At 35.3% G+C, this 24,975-nt stretch overlaps 3 protein-coding genes across 3 annotated transcripts; 2 read left to right on the top strand and 1 right to left on the bottom strand.

Moving 5' to 3' along the window:
• The first annotated feature begins 2,208 nt into the window (after positions 1 to 2,208).
• LOC114173548 (protein FAR-RED IMPAIRED RESPONSE 1-like) lies at positions 2,209 to 3,174 on the top strand. Its single transcript, XM_028058017.1, has one exon. The coding sequence runs from the start codon at positions 2,209 to 2,211 to the stop codon at positions 3,172 to 3,174; it is 966 nt and encodes a 321-aa protein (XP_027913818.1).
• A 225-nt stretch (positions 3,175 to 3,399) lies between these two features.
• On the top strand, positions 3,400 to 4,341 carry LOC114173547 (protein FAR1-RELATED SEQUENCE 9-like). Its single transcript, XM_028058015.1, has one exon. It carries the CDS (start codon positions 3,400 to 3,402, stop codon positions 4,339 to 4,341), a length of 942 nt encoding a protein of 313 aa, XP_027913816.1.
• Positions 4,342 to 8,870: 4,529 nt separating this feature from the next.
• LOC114173546 lies at positions 8,871 to 11,771 on the bottom strand. Its single transcript, XM_028058014.1, has 12 exons — positions 11,742 to 11,771; positions 11,480 to 11,642; positions 11,250 to 11,398; positions 10,817 to 10,942; positions 10,202 to 10,728; positions 10,036 to 10,117; positions 9,867 to 9,956; positions 9,675 to 9,797; positions 9,457 to 9,585; positions 9,269 to 9,372; positions 9,092 to 9,182; positions 8,871 to 8,981 (listed from the first exon to the last, which is right to left on the bottom strand). The coding sequence occupies exons 1-12, from the start codon at positions 11,769 to 11,771 to the stop codon at positions 8,871 to 8,873; spliced, it is 1,725 nt and encodes a 574-aa protein (XP_027913815.1).
• Between the last annotated feature and the right edge of the window lie 13,204 nt (positions 11,772 to 24,975).

The following is a 24,975-nucleotide window of genomic DNA, read 5'->3' as shown; positions in this document are numbered from 1 at the left end:
AAATTTGACAATATTTTGGGATTCAAATGTGGTAAAAAACCCAAAGAAGTGTGACTGATCTGGATAGATAGGAAGTTAAATCCAATAAGAGGAATCAAAATACATTTGGTGACTTCTTTTCCATATGTTGTCATGGTAACAAAATTAAACATAAGACCATGAAACTGTCACTGCAAAATATAATGACAAGGCTTTCATAAAACATAACGCTGGACAGAATAGTGGTTGTGGCAACTTCAAATATCATTCTGAACGGATGTTCCACCTGCATTACTTCCGGAGGTTTCGGCACGTTCATTGGTTGAAGGCATCCTTGACGGGTGTAAAAATTTCTTCAAGATGTTATCAATGTTCGGATCAACCGATGGATGAGGATCAATGACCGGCTTGACTGTTGCTTTCACTAGATCATCCGTTGGAGGAGAAATGTCTGGTTTGAAAATCTAGTGTCCATGGATATGAAATGTTTAGGTTTACAAACATTTAACAGATCATTATTTTAGACGTGCATATACATTTTGTTTCCTAACCTTCACAATGTTACGTAAAGTGATGTTGAGGTATGTATTTCTGTATGGAAAGGTGAAAGTGGCAACCTACCCAAAGGGAAATGACAAACAACATCAGGGACATAGGTTATGGACAAATAATATTGTCATGCAAATTGCAATGGAAGTGTTAGATAATTACACCCTGCAGGAGCAAGACAGCTCCAACCATAAGTTCTGTACCAAAGTCAGCATGATCTAGCACTTTCTTGTGCACACTAGCCCAGAGTGTGGCGCTTTGGTCCTGCAATTTTTGAGGACTTATCAATATTAACCAAACATGGTTGCATTAACGAAGGTGATGGTCGTGTTCATGTGTACCTTAATGCATATTTGCATGTCACCTAGACCATTTGGTTTGCACTCCTTGACCAGACAGGTCACAAATGGGAGTCTTGGTATCGTCTTACTACATGATAGTGGTGTTACATTTTTGAAGTCCCCATCCTGAACAAGACCTGCGAAGCATGGTGATAATGCGTCATTAGGGTGTTTTTCATTGAACATCAACAATGCATAGTATAGACCAAAGTTCACCATGGAAGTGGATGAACCGCTCCGCCCATAGCCAGGCATTGGATTTGAAATCTCTGTCGTACGTTGCAGCAGCCACGTCCCTAGCAAATTCTTGGGTGCTCTGGGCCTCTTGTCTTTCCCGATTAAGCATTGAAGCTTGAACATTTCCCGCAGGCCCTGGTATTAGCGTTGCACCGGAGTTGCATTTTTTCAAGAATGCCTCCAGGTCTTCTTGTTCAACATCTAGTCCTTCCCAAGGTTCCATCACAAAGTGATCTGTAATCACAAAATGCAATAACATTAACGCAAATAATAAAACATAAAAAAGTTATTAAGAGGTTAGTCAATATATGAAATGGTGGGTGGGGCGAATGCTTAAAGCGAAATGTGTCAACTTCCTCCATCGAAGACGAACACAATCAGTGATTACCTGGTGGTGAAAAGTAAGGTCTTGCTTTGAGTAGTGTTTGGTTCCCGAATACAGTATTTATAATAAAAAATTAATAATGTTATTGTTTGACCGAAATACCCTTACTTTTCTTGTAGGGTAAGTTTAAGTTGGCGGTAGTTTAACTTAACTTTTCCTGTTACATCGCGAAGCCATAAAGAAGCTACCCTCCCTCACTCCCACCTACCACCACTGAATGCACATTTATGGCACCACCATCTTCCACGGTCTGGTAGATGGAGTTCATTCATTGTCCACAGTCATTTTGGAAGAACAACTTCATTGACTACAACAACCAACCTCAAAGGTCGTGCACATATTGAAGACATTAGGTTGGCTTCGGTTTTGGCAAAGTAAGTTCCCGTAAGTTCTGAAACTCATTTCGAAAATGGTGCAGTAGTGTAGTAAAACAGCCACATTGTGTTGGACGTTGTTCAGACAGTTAATGGAGATGTTTGTATTGTTGTTTAATATTTATTTAGGGTTCTTAGATCAGTTGGTTTGGTTTTTTTCTTTTTAATTTAAACAACGGGAAGGGGTCATAAATGTTGTTATTAACTCAATATGTACGACACTATGTTGAAGCACGCTTCATTAAATGTTGCTTTCAGGCACGTCGTTCATGTTGTTCATATGATGGAGACAACACTTGATGATATTTCTCTTGAAGAATTGAATGATGGTGCCTAGTGTGTGATGGACGACCAAATTGTTGACAATGACAACGATGTCGACCTTGTTCCGAGAGTTCACATGTGCTTCGAGACACTTGATGCAGTTAAAAAATTTTACAGAGACTTTGCTATTAGAACTGGATTTGGTATTAGAATAAGAAGTTCAAAGAAGGGAAAGGACAACGAACTTAAATATGTTAAACTTGTCTGTTGTCGTGAAGGTAATTATGTCTCCACCATACGTCCAGAGGTTAAGACACTACCTAGCCAGACCAAGCAATGTCAGGCTGGAATATCGGTTGGTAAAAAAGATGGGAAATGGCACATAAGAAGTGTTGTCATGGAGCACAGCCACAATATTAGTCCTATTGAATCAAGGCTGATATCAGGAAATCAAAAAGTTAATATTCATGCTAGGCAAACAGTTGACATAAACGACGAAGCCGGGGTCCGCATCAACAAGAGTTATCGTTCACTGGTGTGCGAAGCTGGAGGATATGAAGCTCATAAAAGAAGGCAATTATGCAAGGATGGGGATGGACAAGCTTTGCTTCGACACTTTTCCCACATGCGTGAAGTCAACAATGATTTCTTCTTTGAAATTGACATGGACGAAGACAATAGAATATCAAATGTTTTTTGGGCGGATTCAAGGAGCCGAGCGGCATGCGAGTATTTTGGTGATGTTGTATCGTTTGACACAACATATTTGACAAACAAGTACGACATGCCATTTGCACCGTTTGTTGGTGTTAATCACCACTGGCAATCAATTTTATTGGGGTGTGGTCTAGTATCTGCAGAGGACACATCAACATTTGTATGGTTGTTTAGGTGTTGGTTACGTTGCATGTCCAACAGGGCACCTGAAGGGATCATCACTGACCAGTGCAAAGCTATGCGCAATGCAATTCAAATTGTTTTCCCCAACACTAATCATAGATGGTGCCTTTGGCATATAATGAAAAAGGTTCCAGAAAAATTGTAGGGTTACACACAGTACAATGTTATCAAAAGTCAAATGAAGGCACTAGTGTATGACTCAAGTGGTGTTGACCAATTTGAGGTTGGTTGGAATGAATTCATCACAAATAACGGCCTTGTTAACAACGAGTGGCTATGTTCGTTGTACGAGGAGAGACATTTGTGGGTGCCTTGTTATTTGAGAAATAAATTTTGGGCTGGAATGTCAACGACACAATGAAGTGAAGGTATGAATGCATTTTTTGATGGGTTCATAAATTCCAGCACTTCATTGCAACAGTTCGTCGTCCAATATGACAACGCACTTAGGCAAAAAGCAGAGAAGGAATTTGAGGCTGACTTCGCATCTGTTAACACCACAATTCCGTGTGGGTCGCAATCCCTAATTGAGAGGCAATTTCAGTTGCACTATACCCATGCTAAATTTGGTGAGATCCAGAATGAATTTAGAGCGAAGATGAATTGCTTTGTTATGAATGTTGTCAAAGATGGAAGCATTTGGAATTATAATGTTAAGGAAAACTTCTTATGGAATGGCAAGAGGGCCAACAAATTTCATGACGTGTTGTTTGACTCCATCACAACAACAACCAAATGTAGTTGTCTACTATTTGAGTTTCGTGGTATCTTATGTCGACACTGTTTCTTGGTCCTTGGGCAGGAAGACATTGATTGTGTCCCTGAACATTACGTGCTAAGGAGGTGGTCCAAAAATGTTAGAAGACGATACACTTTGATGAAAGCAGCGTACAACCAAAGTTCGGATGATCCACAAATGCAAAGATTCCAGTCATTACGGAAGAGATTTAATGACATCGGTGAGGTCGCATGTGAAACAGAAAGTGCTGCCCAATCGGTGTTTGATCAGTTTAACACAATTGCAACTACATTAGGGTTACCAAATGAACCCAATCCCTTCAGATGTGGGGACGACCATCCAAGTGCTTGTCATGAGGATCACAGCTTACCCGACCATGTAATGTCTTCTGCACATCACAGCAATATTGTTCGAAGTCCCATTCACGTAAAAAGGAAAGGTAGACCACGGACAAATAGGTTGAAATCAACTGTGGAAAAGATAACAAAAAGGAAGAAAACAGCTGCGGCAAGAAACAAAGCATCTCGCAATTTAATGGTTTGTATCTTGCAGTATTGTGTGTTCCTTTATTGAATTTTAATATTATATAAGGAAGTCCATAACAGGTGTGTATTTTGTGGTAGGACCCGCCGACAATTCATTCAGAACCAAATTTCCAAGATATCCCAGTGCAAGACCATCAAACATTACAATCCTACATTCCACACGCAGGTTTCTTGTCTCTTCTAACATCACTGCACTCTGAATTTAATCAGTGTCCCCTTTCCACCACAACAACAAACCTCGCATCAGTTGAGGTATGATTAACCATGACTCAGTACACACGTGTCGTCCCAGCACATTAAATATATTGTATCGTGGTCATGTAATTGTGTTTGAATTTCAGGATTACTGAAGGCCCTGTCCGTGGACAAGAGGAAAGATAATTTGAGTTATTATTTTTGTGGGTAGACAATTTTTGCTAGGAACATGCGAGTAACAAACACCAATTGCTTTAATTGGTTGTGTTTGTCATTATCATGTTCCCTATTACTAGTGGTCATAACATGTTCAGGTTTTTTTGATTCTTTTGTTAAATGCACAATTAAGATGCATTGTATATGGACGTTGTAAAGTTACGCCATAAGTTATGAATATAAAGAAAATATTTTAAGTTTATAACGATTTGAATTAAATAACGTAGAATTTAATTCACCTACAATTTATTACCATGTCTAATTTATTCGATGGTGGTTGTAATTGAATTGGTTTTGTTAGGACACATGTAATACACCAACCATCCAAGTTTTGCCATTAATGTTTACGGAAACGTTATATACCCTTGTAGGTTGCATGAGATGAGTTGTTTCATCTCTTCCCAACGTTTGACCATTTAAAAAGTTGTGACAAGACCATTCAAACTTTTGGTTTTGAGAAACGCTATCTCTTCTCGGTAAGGCGTCATTCACACTTATATAAAGTGGTCTACTTCGTTGTATGGGACCACATACTAACCCAAAAAGAACCCCGTTTCAATGATGGCAACAAGTGGGAGTGCACATGGGGCGGTGGTGCTGTGGAAATTTACAACCATCTACATCCAAAATCAGGTTCTACTGTGTTTTTTTTTTGTTTTGTTATTGTAATTGTGATGTATTCGGTTTCTAACTTAAAACAAATTCGTAAAATGTAAATAGGAAGGATTGCGGGTATGTGGATCGTCATTTTGCAGCAGCTTTCGAAGCAGATCTAACCCCTAATTGGGTTTTGAGTGATAGTTTTGGAAGCAAATTCAATGTCACCTACAACATGGACACCGCAAATCCCAGAATTGTTCATGGGTGGACAGATCTGGAAAAGTCTTACCTCTCGCAAATTTAGGATGCACACGTCCAATTTCGTTACATTGGCAATTCAGAGTTCGAAATAACGGTCTTTGTGGGTGAATGTTCACCAGAAAACATGCGTGCATTCTTACGTCATGCAAATAGGGTCCCTGACGGTTCTTTTTTCTCTGTTACACTGACAAAATCTCAAGCCCAAAGAAGCCACCTGGTATTTCTTATATTTTGATTGTTATTTAACTAAGAATGTCTATTGGTTATGAGTAATCCCATTAAAATTGGTTTCTTTTTGGCGTTCCCTTTTCCTTTCACACAGGATTTGAGTGTTCCATTTGGTAACCTAATAAGAACAAAAAAATTAAGTGAAGTGGTCTTGCTCTCACCAAAGACAGGAGTGCTGTGCAAAGTCTTACTTTCCAAAACAAAAAACTCAACCAAATTTGGCATGGGATGGAGGCAGTTCTGCACAGAGCATGGGTTGAAGGAAGGAGACACATTGTGTTTGAAGTTGATCACAGTGAAACAGAACCTATAATAGATGTATTTATTAACGAATGTTTCTGTGATGTTGCTGAATCTGTTAACTTGGTGTAACCCATGAACTTTTTTTATGAATCCATATGGTTGTTTGCGTTAAACGCATTTCTGTTGTGTTATACAATTGTGTGTCTAAATTCCGGATTTAACTTTGTTTTTTTCGTTCATCAAATGTGTGTTTAGAGGTCCTTGCATGCGTTAACTGAAAAACAGACGATGAAAACTGAGGTGAATAGGAACGTGGGGAGTGATGTTGTTAAATGTGGGTACATGTATGTACATTATTGAATGCATGATGTGAGAAAAATAATCAGTCATTCCAGGTGGGGAGTTGCGATCTCAGGTGTGTGAACTGGGATATTTGATTATGAACACATTAACCACAATTTCTAAACACAGTGCAAATATAAGGACTATACCTACATGGGGAGTAATGTGGGCTGAGGTGTGGAGGTCATATGCAAATATAAGGACTATACCTACCTTCAACTTCGTGGACTTACACTGTAATTTACGAGCTACAAATTGAGCATTGCACTTCTTGACCCATCATTACATGTTCGTGGGGAGTTAGGACTTAAAATTTGTGGACTGACAATGTTATTTACGAACAAAATATTAACCATTGAACCTAATAACCAGCCATAAGAATTAGGTGGGAACTTATGACTTCAAATATGTGGACTTATTATGCACTTCAGGAACGACGGGATCAGCGCTGAACTCGATCAATAAGAATGAAACGTACATGGGGACTTATGTGGAATTACGTGGGGAGCCTAATAATTTATTTTGTTTAAAAAAACATCTGCCCTTCCACCTAAAATTGATGAACGTTTTAATTTGTTTATGTCCAATAATGGTATCATTTATGTGGAATGAACTGCGGAGTCAGGACTTCAAAACTGTGGGCTTACATCAATCACTGAACCACATTACCCGCATTAACACCCATGTGGGGAGTTATGTGCTCTGAAACGGGGACTGGCCTTATGTATTTTGTACAAATAAACCAATTGGAACAATGTGTGCCCACAACGAATTTCCAACCTTCAAGTTTGCCCTCTCACCTAAAATTGTGAACGTTTAAATTTATTTATGTCCAATAATGGTATCATTTATATGGAAAGAAGTGGGGAGTCAGGACTTCAAAACTGTGGGCTTACATCATCCACTGAACCACATTACCCGCATTAACACCCAGGTGGGGAGTTATGTGCTCTGAAACGGGGACTGGCCTTATGTATTTTGTACAAATAAACCAATTGGAACAATGTGTGCCCACAACGAATTTCCAACCTTCAAGTTTGCCCTCCCACCTAAAATTCGTGAACGTTTAAATTTATTTATGTCCAATAATGGTATCATTTATATGGAAAGAAGTGGGGAGTCAGGACTTCAAAACTGTGGGCTTACATCATCCACTAACCACATTACCCGCATTAACACCCAGGTGGGAGTTATGTGCTCTGAAACGGGGACTGACCTTATGTATTTTGTACAAATAAACCAATTGGAACAATGTGTGCCCACAACGAATTTCCAACCTTCAAGTTTGCCCTCCCACCTAAAATTGGTAAACGTTTAAATTTATTTATGTCCAATAATGGTATCATTTATATGGAAAGAAGTGGGGAGTCAGGACTTCAAAACTGTGGCTTACATCATCCACTGAACCACATTACCCGCATTAACACCCAGGTGGGGAGTTATGTGCTCTGAAACGGGGACTGGCCTTATGTATTTTGTACAAATAAACCAATTGGAACAATGTGTGCCCACAACAAATTTCCAACCTTCAAGTTTGCCCTCCCACCTAAAATTGGTGAACGTTTAAATTTATTTATGTCCAATAATGGTATCATTTATATGGAAAGAAGTGGGGAGTCAGGACTTCAAAACTGTGGGCTTACATCAACCACTGAACCACATTACCCGCATTAACACCCAGGTGGGGAGTTATGTGCTTTGAAACGGGACCGGCCTTATCTATTTTGTACAACAACATATAATTTTGTGGACGGTTAATTCATGGGCAAGTGCAACGCGAGGTATTGCACGTTGTACGGAATCCTGAATACAAACATGGGGAGCTGCATTGTCCTTTACGAACTATACAGTCCCATTTACTTCATAACTCTGCACCAAACACAAGTGGGTACTCATGTCGTCGGACAGGGGAGCAAAGTTATTTTTTTTGGTATAAAATAACATTTTTAAGTTAACCAACATCAATTTTTCAAAGCAAAAACTGTGATGACAATAACATTTTTTGTGAAAGTCTTCCAAATTAAATATAACCCAGGCCTTGTACCTGCAGGGGAGTGAGATCACAATAGGTGGGGACTTACACTGTCCTTTATGAACTATAGTTTAACATATGAACTTCATTGCTCAACATCAAACACAACTGGGATTAATGTAATTTAACGTTACAACACTGTTAAATGTGTCATAACAAAACACAGAAATCAATATTAATTGCATAAACAATAAACATGAAAGAACCACTGGGATAACATGTATATATTATCAAAAAATTATATCATGTCATCTTAACATAACTAACTAATTCCTAAAATCTGGTGCAAATGACAGTCCTGTACAACTTACATTACAATGAGGATAATAAAAACAATTTCTCAAAACATTACAGTCATCCTTTCATGACATCAAAATTTATGCACCATCATATTAACATATCCACCTATGTACATGGCACAAAAGTCTGTTAGGCAACGTCTAAGTGGTCAGCATCAATCCAAAGTGCTGAACAACTCCTTCTCTTTCAATGTTATCTACATATAGAACCCATTGACAGATGTAGTCCTGCCTTATCATTTGAAGTTGTTCCTACAAAATATGTTATATCCAACTCAATCATTTATAGGAAACATTAAAACAATACTTTTAAAAATCAATGACAACTACCTACATTTAACAATATGCAACTTCCAACTTACATTTGTAAATGCAGGCATGGTATTCCCATCAAATTTTTTTGAACCATCCCAAATCTTCATCATCTTCAAAACAATGACACCACAATCATATCTACAAACACCATTCAAAAGCATTGATTGCACAATACGTATTAAATCAATTATCTCTAAATAAAATTGATAATCTCAACAACTTACAAGTTTGGTTGAATTGGAGTCATTTCGTGATGCACTTCAAACTTTGGCATTGACTCATCACCACAATTCATCAACATCCCAAACAACAATGACAAATTATGTGCCTATAAGGTCCAACGTAAACAATTTATTACATTGCCAAACAAATTACTTATCTACTAAATGCATGGTGGCCAATAAATACTTACAATAGCATTGTCTATTTTTTTCCGCTCCTTCCTACAATGGCCAAGCGAATCCAACACAAAAAACTGTTTTGTATCACACTTCACAACATAGCACCACCAATGATGGTCATGAACAATTGGGGCAAACAACTACATCAAAATTAAAAAAAAAAAATCAACCACTATAAAGAGCAACAAATTCAATCATATTAAAAGAAATCTAACTCCATCAATCTCACAAAATCTGCAGTCAATATATCTTGTAAAACAAAAAGACCAGGACGATAGTAGGTCTGATAATCTTTCAACGTCCACTGTCGTCTGTTAACCTTAATCTTGCGGGAGTCGTGAAGGACATGGCTCTATAAGAACACAAGGGCATACCATTAGCTTTTGTAAAAAAAGTTCACAAATTAATGTACAATGTTTACCGCATATAAAGGATTGAAAGCAATTCTCTTAACATGCCCAAACAAACGTCGTTCACAATACATCATCGTGCTTGCAGCAAAAAGGACAGCCTGCACAAACATGTACTGCTTTCGTCAAAGTGAAATGAACACTAGCAAAATAATCGGGTGTAAGTGTAAGTAAAATTACCATGTTGTCAACTTTCATCTCTGGACCAAAACCATTACATTCAGAGGTTCCCAATATCTGACCATTTATATTACAGACAACCCTACCATCAACAATAAACAATTAGTATTACATAAAAACAAATATTAATATTTCACAAATAAATTACCTACTTAAGTAAAAGTACCTATATGGGACACCGTAACAAGTCACACTATTGTACAGCTTCAATAAGTCCACTTTCATGCCAGCAGAAGGAGGCTGGAATGAAACGCATGGCATGACAACTGCACCCGCAGACAAGTCGTTTGTGACACCAATATCTGCTGCACAATTCAAGTCTATCCCTTTCGCCATTTCTTCTTCATTAACAGACACAGCACCTGTTAAATAAACATTTTGAACACCTTCACTTTGCACATCAGCACCTTCTCCATCTTCAGCTACATCACATCCTGCATCAACATCTTCACCATTATCTTCCTCCGCAACATTACTTGCGGACATTATCTTATCATGGAGGAAAGATATTTTCTTCTTCATCTTGCGTATGCTTTTTCCATGCCTTTTCAACCTTTTCAACAAAGCTTTCTTAGAAATAGACCTCTCATCTTCATCTTCATCATGAGCGTCACTATCCTCACCAAAAGTCAAAGCTGCACGAATTAACTCATTCCCATAATCCTCTTCTTTCAAACTCCAATCCCAAATTATCTGAATCACAAAACAAATTACATACAAATTTTAATCAATGACAACCACATCATAACATTAAATTGAAACAGCAGAACAATTTCATTACTTGGGTATCTACAAAATGCATCTCAATCCTTCTTGTCTTGAAGGTTACATCCGGCCAGCTGAGAATTCTTGGGAAAACAAAATCTCTTTGTGGGCCACATAAACCGAGTCGTTCAACAGCCCATAGCTGCAACAAAAACACACACTCCATTAAATGATTCAATATACAACGAAAATGTAACTTAAACATATGTAATACAAATGCTTACTTGCAACACTACAGCTGAACCGCTCAAGCAAATCTCACGTTGACCTAATGCCAAAAATGCCCGACCAATGCTCCTTACCAAATAACTATGTACTGCTTTCGCCCAATTGTATTTTGACAAACCGTCTATATTGTCTAAAATACTACAAGGAATATTACAGACGTTTTTGGAATTCCTTGGAAAATATAGTACGGCGAAACAAACAAAGAGATACATACGGCATACATTATCCACATCATCAACCTCGCTCCTTACCAACAACTTCATCTTCTCAATAACATTGTCAATTGTTATCAATTCACCACTCAAAAGTGAACCCACACAACCGCACACGTTCTTATCAAATTGTACATCTATTCCACTAACGCCTAATCCTAAACACATACAAATGTCACCTATGGTTAAAGGGACAGACCGTTGCATGATACGAAAAGAATTGTTTACAGAAAACCAACGCTTAACCAACTCTAACATAAGTGGGTTGCAAATAGCTAAAGCTTTATCCATATGCAAACACCATTTGAATGGTGTGTCTCTAATCTTTGCACGGTGCCTATCCAAGATAAACCCGTTCATTTCCACAATATACTTTGTATAACAGAAAGTACGCAGCCAAGCCTATCATACACCACAAACATAAACAATGTATAAACAACCAAATTCCCAATAATTGGTACATCAAGCACACAACAAAAACCAATACCATATTCAACCAACCTTATCATTAATTGCATGGGTAAGAGCCATGAATTCCAACACTTGAATTCAATAACACCAAATATCACTGCCCAATGCAAAACAATTCGTATTTAGTCACACAAAAATTTTAAAACAATTAACCACATCAATTATTAAAAGTTCACATATGCAATTATTACAACAACCAAAAGAACATATTCAAACATGGCCAATAACCATATAACAAAATGGACATATTCAATCATAGCCAATGCATTTGGAACTAAACAAAACAAATCACACCTACACACAAACGGAAAATCACAACAAACATCACTGTTAGACTTACAATGTACAAATAAAACTTAACTAAAAATGAAACAATTTGGACCCTATGTTTCAAAAACATAAAACTATAACCCTATACATAAATCACACTTCATAGACACCACATTTTAGGATACAAAACTGTGACAAACAATCTTTCTAAGTAAAAATTCAACATGGCTGCAAATTCGATTTCTTCAATAATCACAATAACATTGTAAAACAAAATCAGAACCTGGTTGGAAAGAGATGAAGAAATGTGTCGCATTGGTGCTCCAGTTGAATCCTCCACCTTCTTCTCCGTCTCTATGCGAAAGCCCTAACCTTTACCAAATCCTCTCCACGATTCTCCTCTGCATTCTACCACGACGCAAACGGAACAAAAAAAAACACAGCTCTTAACTGACAAACAACAACCACAACCTCCTCCACGAGAAAATCCACTGGGAAAGGCCACACCTTTACAAACATACTCACACAAACCAGAAATGGAAGGACAAAAGATACCCACCTCAGAACTTGAATAGGCGCAGTCCTGGTTCTATTCTCCGGCAGCCTTCCGTTCAGGACGATGATGTGCCGACGATGATGTTTCCTGTGACTTCTTTTCCCACCGGCGAACACTTCGCTGTTTTTACGTTTTTTCCCTCTCAAAACCAAACCTTCACTTTTCACTTCACTCCATGATTGATTTTGTTCCTTTTTCTACAACCACCCGCACGTGACACCATTTTGCGGAGAAATAAAATTTAAAAAACTGCACTGATGTGCGTTTGACACGTGTCCCGGTGTCAAAAGTGAGTTGAGAGAAGGGAGTCAAAATAACGTTTCCGATAATTTTTACACCCCCTTTTCACACCTCAAATTTTTTTACACCCATTTCACACCTAAAATTTTTTACACCCAATTCACACCTACAATTTTTTACACCCCCGTGGACACCTCAAATTTATTTACACCCTTTTCAAACCTAAAATATTTTTGCACCCAATTCACACCTACAATTTTTACACCCCCTTTTCACACCTCAAATTTTTTTACACCCTTTTCACAACTAAAATTTTTTTCCACCCAATTCACACGTAAAATTTTTTCCACCCCTTTTGACACCTAAAATTTATTTACACCCTTTTCAAACCTAAAATATTTTTCCACCCAATTCACACCTACAATTTTTACAGGCCCTTTTCACACCTCAAAGTTTTTTACACCTTTTTCACACCTAAAATTTTTTACACCCAATTCACACCTACAATTTTTTAAACCCCCGTGGACACCTCAAATTTATTTACACCCTTTTCAAAACTAAAATATTTTTCCACCCAATTCACACCTACAATTTTTACACCCTCTTTTCACACCGAAAATATTTTTACACCGTTATCACACCTAATTTTTTTCTCCCAATTCACACGTAAAATTTTTTCCACCCCTTTTGACACCTAAAATTTATTTACACCCTTTTCAAACCTAAAATATTTTTTACACCCAATTGACACCTACAATTTTTTAAACCCCTGTGGACACCTCAAATTTGTTTACACACTTTTCAAAACTAAAATATTTTTCCACCCAATTCACACCTACAATTTTTACACCCCTTTTTCACACCTCAAATTTTTTTACACGCTTTTCACACCTAAAATTTTTTACACCCAATTCACACCTACAATTATTTACACCCCTTTTGACACCTAAAATTTATTTTCACCCTTTTCAAACCTAAAATATTTTTCCACCCAATTCACACCTACATTTTTTACACCCCCTTTTCACACCTCAAATTTTTTACACCTTTTTCATACCTAAAATTTTTTACACCCAATTCAAACCTACAATTTTTTAAATCCCCGTGGACACCTAAAATATTTTTACACCCTTATCACACCTAAAATTTTTTTCACCCAATTCACACCTACAATTTTTTACACCCCCTTTTGACACCTCAAATTTATTTACACTCTTTTCGAATCTAAAATATTTTTCCACCCTTTTCACACCTAAATATTTTTTCACCCAATTCACACGTAAAATTTTTTCCACCCCTTTTGACACCTAAAATTTATTTACACCCTTTTCAAACCTAAAATATTTTTCCACCCAATTCACACCTACAATTTTTACACCCCCTTTTCACACCTCAAATTTTTTTACACCCTTTTTGCACCTAAAATTTTCTTACACCCTTTTCAAACCGAAAATATTTTTACACCCTTTTCACACCTAAAATTTTTTACACCCCCTTTTGACACCTAAAATTTATTTACACCCTTTTCAAAACTAAAATATTTTTCCACCCAATTCACACCTACAATTTTTACACCCCCTTTTCACACCTCAAATTTTTTTCACCCTTTTCACACCTAAAATTTTTTACACCCAATTCACACCTACAATTTTTTACACCCCCGTGGACACCTCAAATTTATATACATCCTTTTCAAACCTAAAATATTTTTGCACCCAATTCACACCTACAATTTTTACACCCCCTTTTCACACCTCAAATTTTTTTACGCCCTTTTCACACGTAAAATTTTTTACACCCAATTCACACCTACAATTTTTTAAACCCTCGTGGACACCTCAAATTTATTTACACCCTTTCCAAAACAAAAATATTTTTCCACCCAATTCACACCCACAATTTTTACACCCCCTTTTCACACCGAAAATATTTTTACACCCTTTTCACACCTAAAATTTTTTACACCCCCTTTCGACACCTCAAATTTATTTACACCCTTTTCGAACCTAAAATATTTTTCCACCCTTTTCACACCTAAATATTTTTTCACCCAATTCACACGTAAAATTTTTTCCACCCCTTTTGACACCCAAAATTTCTTTACACCCTTTTCAAACCTAAAATATTTTTCCACCCAATTCACACCTACAATTTTTACACCCCGTTTTCAAACCTCAAATTTTTTTACACCCTTTTCACACCTAAAATTTTTTACACCCAATTCACACCTACAATTTTTTACACCCCCGTGGACACCTTATATTTATTTACACCCTTTTCAAAACTAAAATATTTTTCCACCCAATTCACACCTACAATTTTTACACCCCCTTTTCACACCTCAAATTTTTTTACACCCTTTTCACACCTAAAATTTTTTACACCCAATTCACACCTACAATTTTTTACACCCCCGTGGACACCTCAAATTTATTTACACCCTTTTCAAACCTAAAATGTTTTTCCACCCAATTCACACCTACAATTTTTACACCCCCTTTTCACACCTCAAATTTATTTATACCCTTTTTAAACCTAAAATATTTTTCAACCCAATTCAAACCTACAATTCTTACAGCCCATTTTCACACCTCAAATTTTTTTACACCCTTTTCACACCTCCAATTTTTTTCACCCAATTCACACCTACAATTTTTTACACCCCTTTTGACACCTAAAATTTATTTACACCCTTTTCAAACCTAAAATATTTTTTACACCCTTTTCAAAACTAAAATATTTTTCCACCCAATTCACACCTACAATTTTTACAGCCCCTTTTCACACCTCAAATTTTTTTACACCCTTTTCACCCCTAAAATTTTTTAGACCCAATTCACACCAACAATTTTTTACACCCCCGTGGACACCTCAAATTTATTTACACCCTTTCAAAACTAAAATATTTTTCCACCCAATTCACACCTACAATTTTTACACCCCCTTTTCACACCTTAAATTTTTACACCCCCTTTTCACACCTTAAAATTTTTTACACCCAATTCACACCTACAATTTTTTACACCCCTTTTGACACAAAAAATTTATTTTCACTCTTTTCAAACCTAAAATATTTTTCCACCCAATTCACACGTACAATTTTTACACCCCCTTGTCACACCTCAAATTTATTTACACCCTTTTCAAACCTAAAATATTTTTCAACCCAATTGACACCTACAATGTTTAGACCCCCTTTTCACACCTCAAATATTTTTACACCCTTTTCAAACCTAAAATATTTTTCCACCCAATTCACACCTACAATTTTTACATCCTTTTCACACCTAAAATTTTTTACACCCTTTTTGCACCTAAAATTTTCTTACAGCCTTTTCAAACCGCAAATATTTTTACACCCTTTTCACACGTAAAATTTTTTACACCCCCTTTTGACACCTCAAATTTGTTTACACCCTTTTCAGACCAAAAATATTTTTCCACCCTTTTCACACCTAAAATTTTTTTCACCCAATTCACACGTAAAATTTTTTACACCCCCTTTTGACACCTCAAATTTATTTACACCCTTTTCAGACCTAAAATATTTTTACACCCTTTTCAAACCTAAAATATTTTTCCACCCAATTCACACCTACAATTTTTACACCCTTTTCACACCTAAAATTTTTTACACCCTTTTTGCACCTAAAATTTTCTTACACCCTTTTCCAACCGAAAATATTTTTACACCCAATTCACACCTACAATTTTTTACACCCCCGTGGACACCTCAAATTTATTTACACCCTTTTCAAACCTAAAATATTTTTCCACCCAATTCACACCTATAATTTTTACAGGCCCTTTTCACACCTCAAAGTTTTTTACACCCTTTTCACACCTAAAATTTTTTACACCCAATTCACACCTACAATTTTTTACACCCCTTTTGACACCAAAGATTTATTTTCACCCTTTTGAAAACTAAAATATTTTTCCACCCAATTCCCACCTACAATTTTTACATCCCCTTTTCACACCTCAAATTTTTTTACACCCTTTTCACACCTCAAATTTTTTATACCCAATTCACACCTACAATTTTTTACACCCCTTTTGACACCTAAACTTTATTTTCACCCTTTTCAAACCTAAAATATTTTTCCACCCAATTCACACCTACAATTTTTACACTCCCTTTTCACACCTCAAATTTTTTTACACCCTTTTCACACCTAAAATTTTTTACACTCCCTTTTGACACCTCAAATTTATTTACACCCTTTTCACACCTAAAATTTTTTACACCCAATTCACACCTACAATTTTTTACACCCCTTTTGACACCTAAAATTTATTTACACCCTTTTCAAACCTAAAATATTTTCCCACCCAATTCACACCTACAATTTTTACACCCCCTTTTCACACCTCAAATTTTTTTACACCCTTTTCAAACCGAAAATATTTTTACACCCTTTTCACACGTAAAATTTTTTACACCCCTTTTGACACCTCAAATTTATTTACACCCTTTTCAGACCTAAAATTTTTTACACCTAATTCACACCTACAATTTTTTACACCCCCGTGGACACCTCAAATTTATTTACACCCTTTTCAAAACTAAAATATTTTTCCACCCAATTCACACCTACAATTTTTACACCCCCTTTTCACACCGAAAATATTTTTACACCCTTATCACACCTAAAATGTTTTTCACCCAATTCACACCTACAATTTTTTACACCCCTTTTGACACCTAAAATTTATTTACACCGTTTTCAAACCTAAAAAAATTTTTACATGCTTTTCAAACCTAAAATATTTTTGCACCCAATTCACACCTACAATTTTTACACCCCCTTTTCACACCTCAAATATTTTTACACCCTTTTCACGCCTAAAATTTTTTACATCCAATTCACACCTACAATTTTTTACACCCCTTTTGACACCTAAAATTTATTTTCACCCTTTTCAAACCTAAAATATTTTTCAACCCAATTGACACCTACAATTTTTACACCCCCTTTTCACACCTCAAATATTTTTGGTCCCTTTTTACACCTAAAACTTTTTACACCCAATTCACACCTACAATTTTTTAAACCCCCGTGGACACCTCAAATTTATTTACACCCTTTTAAAAACTAAAATATTTTTCCACCCAATTCACACCTACAATTTTTACACCCCCTTTTCAGACCTCAAATTTTTTTACACCCTTTTTGCACCTCAAATTTTCTTACACCCTTTTCAAACCGAAAATATTTTTACACCCTTTTCATACCTAAAATTTTTTACACCCCCTTTTGACACCTCAAATTTATTTACACCGTTTTCAAACCTAAAATATTTTTCCACCCTTTTAACACCTAAAATATTTTTCAACCAATTCACACGTACAATTTTTTCCACCCCTTTTGACACCTAAAATTTATTTACACCCTTTTGAAAGCCAAAATATTTTTCCACCCAATTCACACCTACAATTTTTTAAACCCCTTTTGACACCTAAAATTTATTTACACCCTTTTCAAAACTAAAATATTTTTCCACCCAATTCACACCTACAATTTTTACACCCCCTTTTCACACCTCGAATTTATTTACACCCTTTTCAAAACTAAAATATTTTTCCACCCAATTCACACCTACAATTTTTACACACCCTTTTCAAAACTAAAATATTTTTGCACCCAATTCACACCTATAATTTTCACACCCCCTTTTCACACCTTAAATTTTTTTACACCCTTTTCACACCTAAAATTTTTTACACCCAATTCACACCTACAATTTTTACATCCGCTTTTCACACCTCAAATTTTTTTACACCCTTTTCACACCTAAAATTTTTTCACCCAATTCACACCTACAATTTTTTACACCCGTTTTGACACCTAAAATTTATTTTCACCCTTTTCAAACCTAAAATATTTTTCCACCCAATTCACACCTACAATTTTTACACCCCCTTTTCACACCTTAAATATTTTTACACCCTTATCACACCTAAAATGTTTTTCACCCAATTCACACCTACAATTTTTTACACCCCTTTTGATACCTAAAATTTATTTACACCCTTTTCAAACCTAAAATATTTTTTACATGCTTTTCAAACCTATAATATTTTTCCACCCAATTCACACCTACAATTTTTACACCCCCTTTTCACACCTCAAATTTTTTTACACCCTTTTCACACCTAAAATTTTTTACATCCAATTCACACCTACAATTTTTTACACCCCTTTTGACACCTAAAATTTATTTTCACCCTTTTCAAACCTAAAATATTTTTCCACCCAATTGACACCTACAATTTTTACACCCCCTTTTCACACCTCAAATATTTTTGGACCCTTTTTACACCTAAAACTTTTTACACCCAATTCACACCTACAATTTTTTAAACCCCCGTGGACACCTCAAATTTATTTACACCCTTTTAAAAACTAAAATATTTTTCCACCCAATTCACACCTACAATTTTTACACCCCCTTTTCACACCTAAAATTTTTTACCCCCTTATCACACCTAAAATGTTTTTCACCCAATTCACACGTACAATTTTTTACACCCCATTTGACACCTAAAATTTGTTTACACCCTTTTAAAACCTAAAATATTTTTTACACGCTTTTCAAAACTAAAATATTTTTCCACCCAATTCACACCTACAATTTTTACACCCGCTTTTCACACCTCAAATTTTTTTACACTCTTTTCAGACCTAAAATTTTTTACACCCAATTCACACCTACAATTTTTTACACCCCCGTGGACACCTCAAATTTATTTACACCCTTGTCAAACCTAAAATATTTTTCCACCCAATTCACACCTACAATTTTTACACCCCCTTTTCACACCTCAAATTTATTTATACCCTTTTCAAACCTAAAATATTTTTCAATCCAATTCAAACCTACAATTCTTACAGCCCTTTTTCACACCTCAAATTTTTTTACACCCTTTTCACACCTAAAATTTTTTTCACCCAATTCACACCTACAATTTTTTACACCCCTTTTGACACCTAAAATTTATTTACACCCTTTTCAAACCTAAAATATTTTTTACACCCTTTTCAAAACTAAAATATTTTTCCACCCAATTCATACCTACAATTTTTACAGCCCCTTTTCACACCTCAAATTTTTTTACACCCTTTTCACACCTAAAATTTTTTACACCCAATTTACACCAACAATTTTTTACACCCCCATGGACACCTCAAATTTATTTACACCCTTTCCAAAACTAAAATATTTTTCCACCCAATTCACACCTACAATTTTTACACCCCCTTTTCACACCTTAAATTTTTACACCCCCTTTTCACAGCTTAAAATTTTTTACACCCAATTCACACCTACAATTTTTTACACTTCTTTTAACACCTAAAATTTATTTTCACTCTTTTCAAACCTAAAATATTTTTCCACCCAATTCACACCTACAATTTTTACACCCCCTTGTCACACCTCAAATTTATTTACACCCTTTTAAAACCTAAAATATTTTTCCACCCAATTCACACCTACAATTTTTATACCCCTTTTTCACACCTCAAATTTTTTTACACCCTTTTCACACCTCAAATTTTTTACACCCAATTCACACCTACAATTTTTTACACCCCTTTTGACACCTAAAATTTATTTACACCCTTTTCAAACCTAAAATATTTTTCCACCCAATTCACACCTACAATTTTTACAGCCCCTTTTCACACCTCAAATTTTTTTACACCCTTTTCACACCTACAATTTTTTACACCCAATTCACACCTACAATTTTTACACCCCCTTTTCACACCTCAAATTTTTTTACACCCTTTTCACACCTAAAATATTTTACACCCAATTCATACCTACAATTTTTTACACCCCTTTTGACACCTCAAATTTATTTAGACCCATTTCGAACCTAAAATATTTTTCCACCCAATTGACACCTACAATTTTTACACCCCCTTTTCACACCTCAAATATTTTTGGACCCTTTTTACACCTAAAACTTTTTACACCCAATTCACACCTACAATTTTTTACACCCCCGTGGACACCTCAAATTTATTTACACCCTTGTCAAACCTAAAATATTTTTCCACCCAATTCACACCTACAATTTTTACGCCCCCTTTTCACACCTCAAATTTATTTATACCCTTTTCAAACCTAAAATATTTTTCAACCCAATTCAAACCTACATTCTTACAGCCCTTTTTCACACCTCAAATTTTTTTACACCCTTATCACACCTAAAATGTTTTTCACCCAATTCACACCTACAATTTTTTACACCCCTTTTGATACCTAAAATTTATTTACACCCTTTTCAAACCTAAAATATTTTTACATGCTTTTCAAACCTATAATATTTTTCCACCCAATTCACACCTACAATTTTAACACCCCCTTTTCACACCTCAAATTTTTTTACACCCTTTTCACACCTAAAATTTTTTACATCCAATTCACACCTACAATTTTTTACACCCCTTTTGACACCTAAAATTTATTTTCACCCTTTTCAAACCTAAAATATTTTTCCACCCAATTGACACCTACAATTTTTACACCCCCTTTTCACACCTCAAATATTTTTGGACCCTTTTTACACCTAAAACTTTTTACACCCAATTCACACCTACAATTTTTTAAACCCCCGTGGACACCTCAAATTTATTTACACCCTTTTAAAAACTAAAATATTTTTCCACCCAATTCACACCTACAATTTTTACACCCCCTTTTCACACCTAAAATTTTTTACCCCCTTATCACACCTAAAATGTTTTTCACCCAATTCACACGTACAATTTTTTACACCCCTTTTGACACCTAAAATTTATTTACACCCTTTTCAAACCTAAAATATTTTTTACACGCTTTTCAAAACTAAAATATTTTTCCACCCAATTCACACCTACAATTTTTACACCCGCTTTTCACACCTCAAATTTTTTTACACTCTTTTCAGACCTAAAATTTTTTACACCCAATTCACACCTACAATTTTTTACACCCCCGTGGACACCTCAAATTTATTTACACCCTTGTCAAACCTAAAATATTTTTCCACCCAATTCACACCTACAATTTTTACACCCCCTTTTCACACCTCAAATTTATTTATACCCTTTTCAAACCTAAAATATTTTTCAACCCAATTCAAACGTACAATTCTTACAGCCCTTTTTCACACCTCAAATTTTTTTACACCCTTTTCACACCTAAAATTTTTTTCACCCAATTCACACCTACAATTTTTTACACCCCTTTTGACACCTAAAATTTATTTACACCCTTTTCAAACCTAAAATATTTTTTACACCCTTTTCAAAAATAAAATATTTTTCCACCCAATTCATACCTACAATTTTTACAGCCCCTTTTCACACCTCAAATTTTTTTACACCCTTTTCACACCTATAATTTTTTACACCCAATTTACACCAACAATTTTTTACACCCCCGTGGACACCTCAAATTTATTTACACCCTTTCCAAAACTAAAATATTTTTCCACCCAATTCACACCTACAATTTTTACACCCCCTTTTCACACCTCAAATATTTTTACACCTTTTTCACACCTCAAATTTTTTACACCCAATTTACACCTACAATTTTTTACACCCCCTTTTCACAGCGTAAAATTTTTTACACCCAATTCACACCTACAATTTTTTACACTCCTTTTAACACCTAAAATTTATTTTCACTCTTTTCAAACCTAAAATATTTTTCCACCCAATTCACACCTACAATTTTTACACCCCCTTGTCACACCTCAAATTTATTTACACCCTTTTAAAACCTAAAATATTTTTCCACCCAATTCACACCTACCATTTTTATACCCCTTTTTCACACCTCAAATTTTTTTACACCCTTTTCACACCTCAAATTTTTTACACCCAATTCACACCTACAATTTTTTACACCCCTTTTGACACCTAAAATTTATTTACACCCTTTTCAAACCTAAAATATTTTTCCACCCAATTCACACCTACAATTTTTACAGCCCCTTTTCACACCTCAAATTTTTTTACACCCTTTTCACACCTACAATTTTTTACACCCAATTCACACCTACAATTTTTACACCCCCTTTTCACACCTCAAATTTTTTTACACCCTTTTCACACCTAAAATATTTTACACCCAATTCACACCTACAATTTTTTACACCCCTTTTGACACCTCAAATTTATTTAGACCCATTTCGAACCTAAAATATTTTTCCACCCAATTGACACCTACAATTTTTACACCCCCTTTTCACACCTCAAATATTTTTGGACCCTTTTTACACCTAAAACTTTTTACACCCAATTCACACCTACAATTTTTTACACCCCCGTGGACACCTCAAATTTATTTACACCCTTGTCAAACCTAAAATATTTTTCCACCCAATTCACACCTACAATTTTTACACCCCCTTTTCACACCTCAAATTTATTTATACCCTTTTCAAACCTAAAATATTTTTCAACCCAATTCAAACCTACAATTCTTACAGCCCTTTTTCACACCTCAAATTTTTTTACACCCTTTTCACACCTAAAATTTTTTTCACCCAATTCACACCTACAATTTTTTACACCCCTTTTGACACCTAAAATTTATTTACACCCTTTTCAAACCTAAAATATTTTTTACACCCTTTTCAAAACTAAAATATTTTTCCACCCAATTCATACCTACAATTTTTACAGCCCCTTTTCACACCTCAAATCTTTTTACACCCTTTTCACACCTAAAATTTTTTACACCCAATTTACACCAACAATTTTTTACACCCCCGTGGACACCTCAAATTTATTTACACCCTTTCCAAAACTAAAATATTTTTCCACCCAATTCACACCTACAATTTTTACACCCCCTTTTCACACCTTAAATATTTACACCCCCTTTTCACAGCTTAAAATTTTTTACACCCAATTCACACCTACAATTTTTTACACTCCTTTTGACACCTAAAATTTATTTTCACCCTTTTCACACCTAAAATATTTTACACCCAATTCACACCTACAATTTTTTACACCCCTTTTGACACCTCAAATTTATTTAGACCCATTTCAAACCTAAAATATTTTTCCACCCAATTGACACCTACAATTTTTACACCCCCTTTTCACACCTCAAATATTTTTGGACCCTTTTTACACCTAAAACTTTTTACACCCAATTCACACCTACAATTTTTTACACCCCCGTGGACACCTCAAATTTATTTACACCCTTGTCAAACCTAAAATATTTTTCCACCCAATTCAAACCTACAATTCTTACAGCCCTTTTTCACACCTCAAATTTTTTTACACCCTTATCACACCTAAAATGTTTTTCACCCAATTCACACCTACAATTTTTTACACCCCTTTTGACACCTAAAATTTATTTACACCCTTTTCAAACCTAAAATATTTTTTCAAAACTAAAATATTTTTTCACCCAATTCACACCTACAATTTTTACACCCGCTTTTCACACCTCAAATTTTTTTACACTCTTTTCAGACCTAAAATTTTTTACACCCAATTCACACCTACAATTTTTTACACCCCCGTGGACACTTCAAATTTATTTACACCCTTTTCAAACCTAAAATATTTTTCCACCCAATTCACACCTACAATTTTTACACCCCCTTTTCAGACCTCAAATTTTTTTACACCCTTTTTGCACCTCAAATTTTCTTACACCCTTTTCAAACCGAAAATATTTTTACACCCTTTTCATACCTAAAATTTTTTACACCCCCTTTTGACACCTCAAATTTATTTACACCGTTTTCAAACCTAAAATATTTTTCCACCCTTTTCACACCTAAAATATTTTTCAACCAATTCACACGTACAATTTTTTCCACCCCTTTTGACACCTAAAATTTATTTACACCGTTTTGAAACCCAAAATATTTTTCCACCCAATTCACACCTACAATTTTTTAAACCCCTTTTGACACCTAAAATTTATTTACACCCTTTTCAAAACTAAAATATTTTTCCACCCAATTCACACCTACAATTTTTACACCCCCTTTTCACACCTTAAATTTTTTAAACCCTCGTGGACACCTCAAATTTATTTACACCCTTTTCAAAACTAAAATATTTTTCCACCCAATTCACACCTACAATTTTTACACCCGCTTTTCACACCTCAAATTTTTTTACACCCTTTTCACACCTAAACTTTTTTACACCCAATTCA

Source organism: Vigna unguiculata, chromosome 2, assembly GCF_004118075.2.
Source record: "Vigna unguiculata cultivar IT97K-499-35 chromosome 2, ASM411807v1, whole genome shotgun sequence".
Lineage (NCBI taxonomy): Eukaryota > Viridiplantae > Streptophyta > Magnoliopsida > Fabales > Fabaceae > Vigna > Vigna unguiculata.
The sequence above is the reverse complement of the archived record's forward strand: the minus strand, read 5'-3'. Positions and strand labels throughout refer to the sequence as shown.

Excerpts from the sequence above, each read along its gene's own strand:
- LOC114173548 (XM_028058017.1), top strand. The coding sequence starts at position 2,209 with ATGGACGACCAAATTGTTGACAATGACAACGATGTCGACCTTGTTCCG.
- LOC114173547 (XM_028058015.1), top strand. The coding sequence starts at position 3,400 with ATGAATGCATTTTTTGATGGGTTCATAAATTCCAGCACTTCATTGCAA.
- LOC114173546 (XM_028058014.1), bottom strand. The coding sequence starts at position 11,771 with ATGGCTCTTACCCATGCAATTAATGATAAG. Across the intron at positions 11,643-11,741 it reads CCCATGCAATTAATGATAAG|GCTTGGCTGCGTACTTTCTG; the intron begins GTTGGTTGAATA and ends GGTGTATGATAG. Across the intron at positions 9,798-9,866 it reads CTTTCAATCCTTTATATGCG|AGCCATGTCCTTCACGACTC; the intron begins GTAAACATTGTA and ends GTGTTCTTATAG.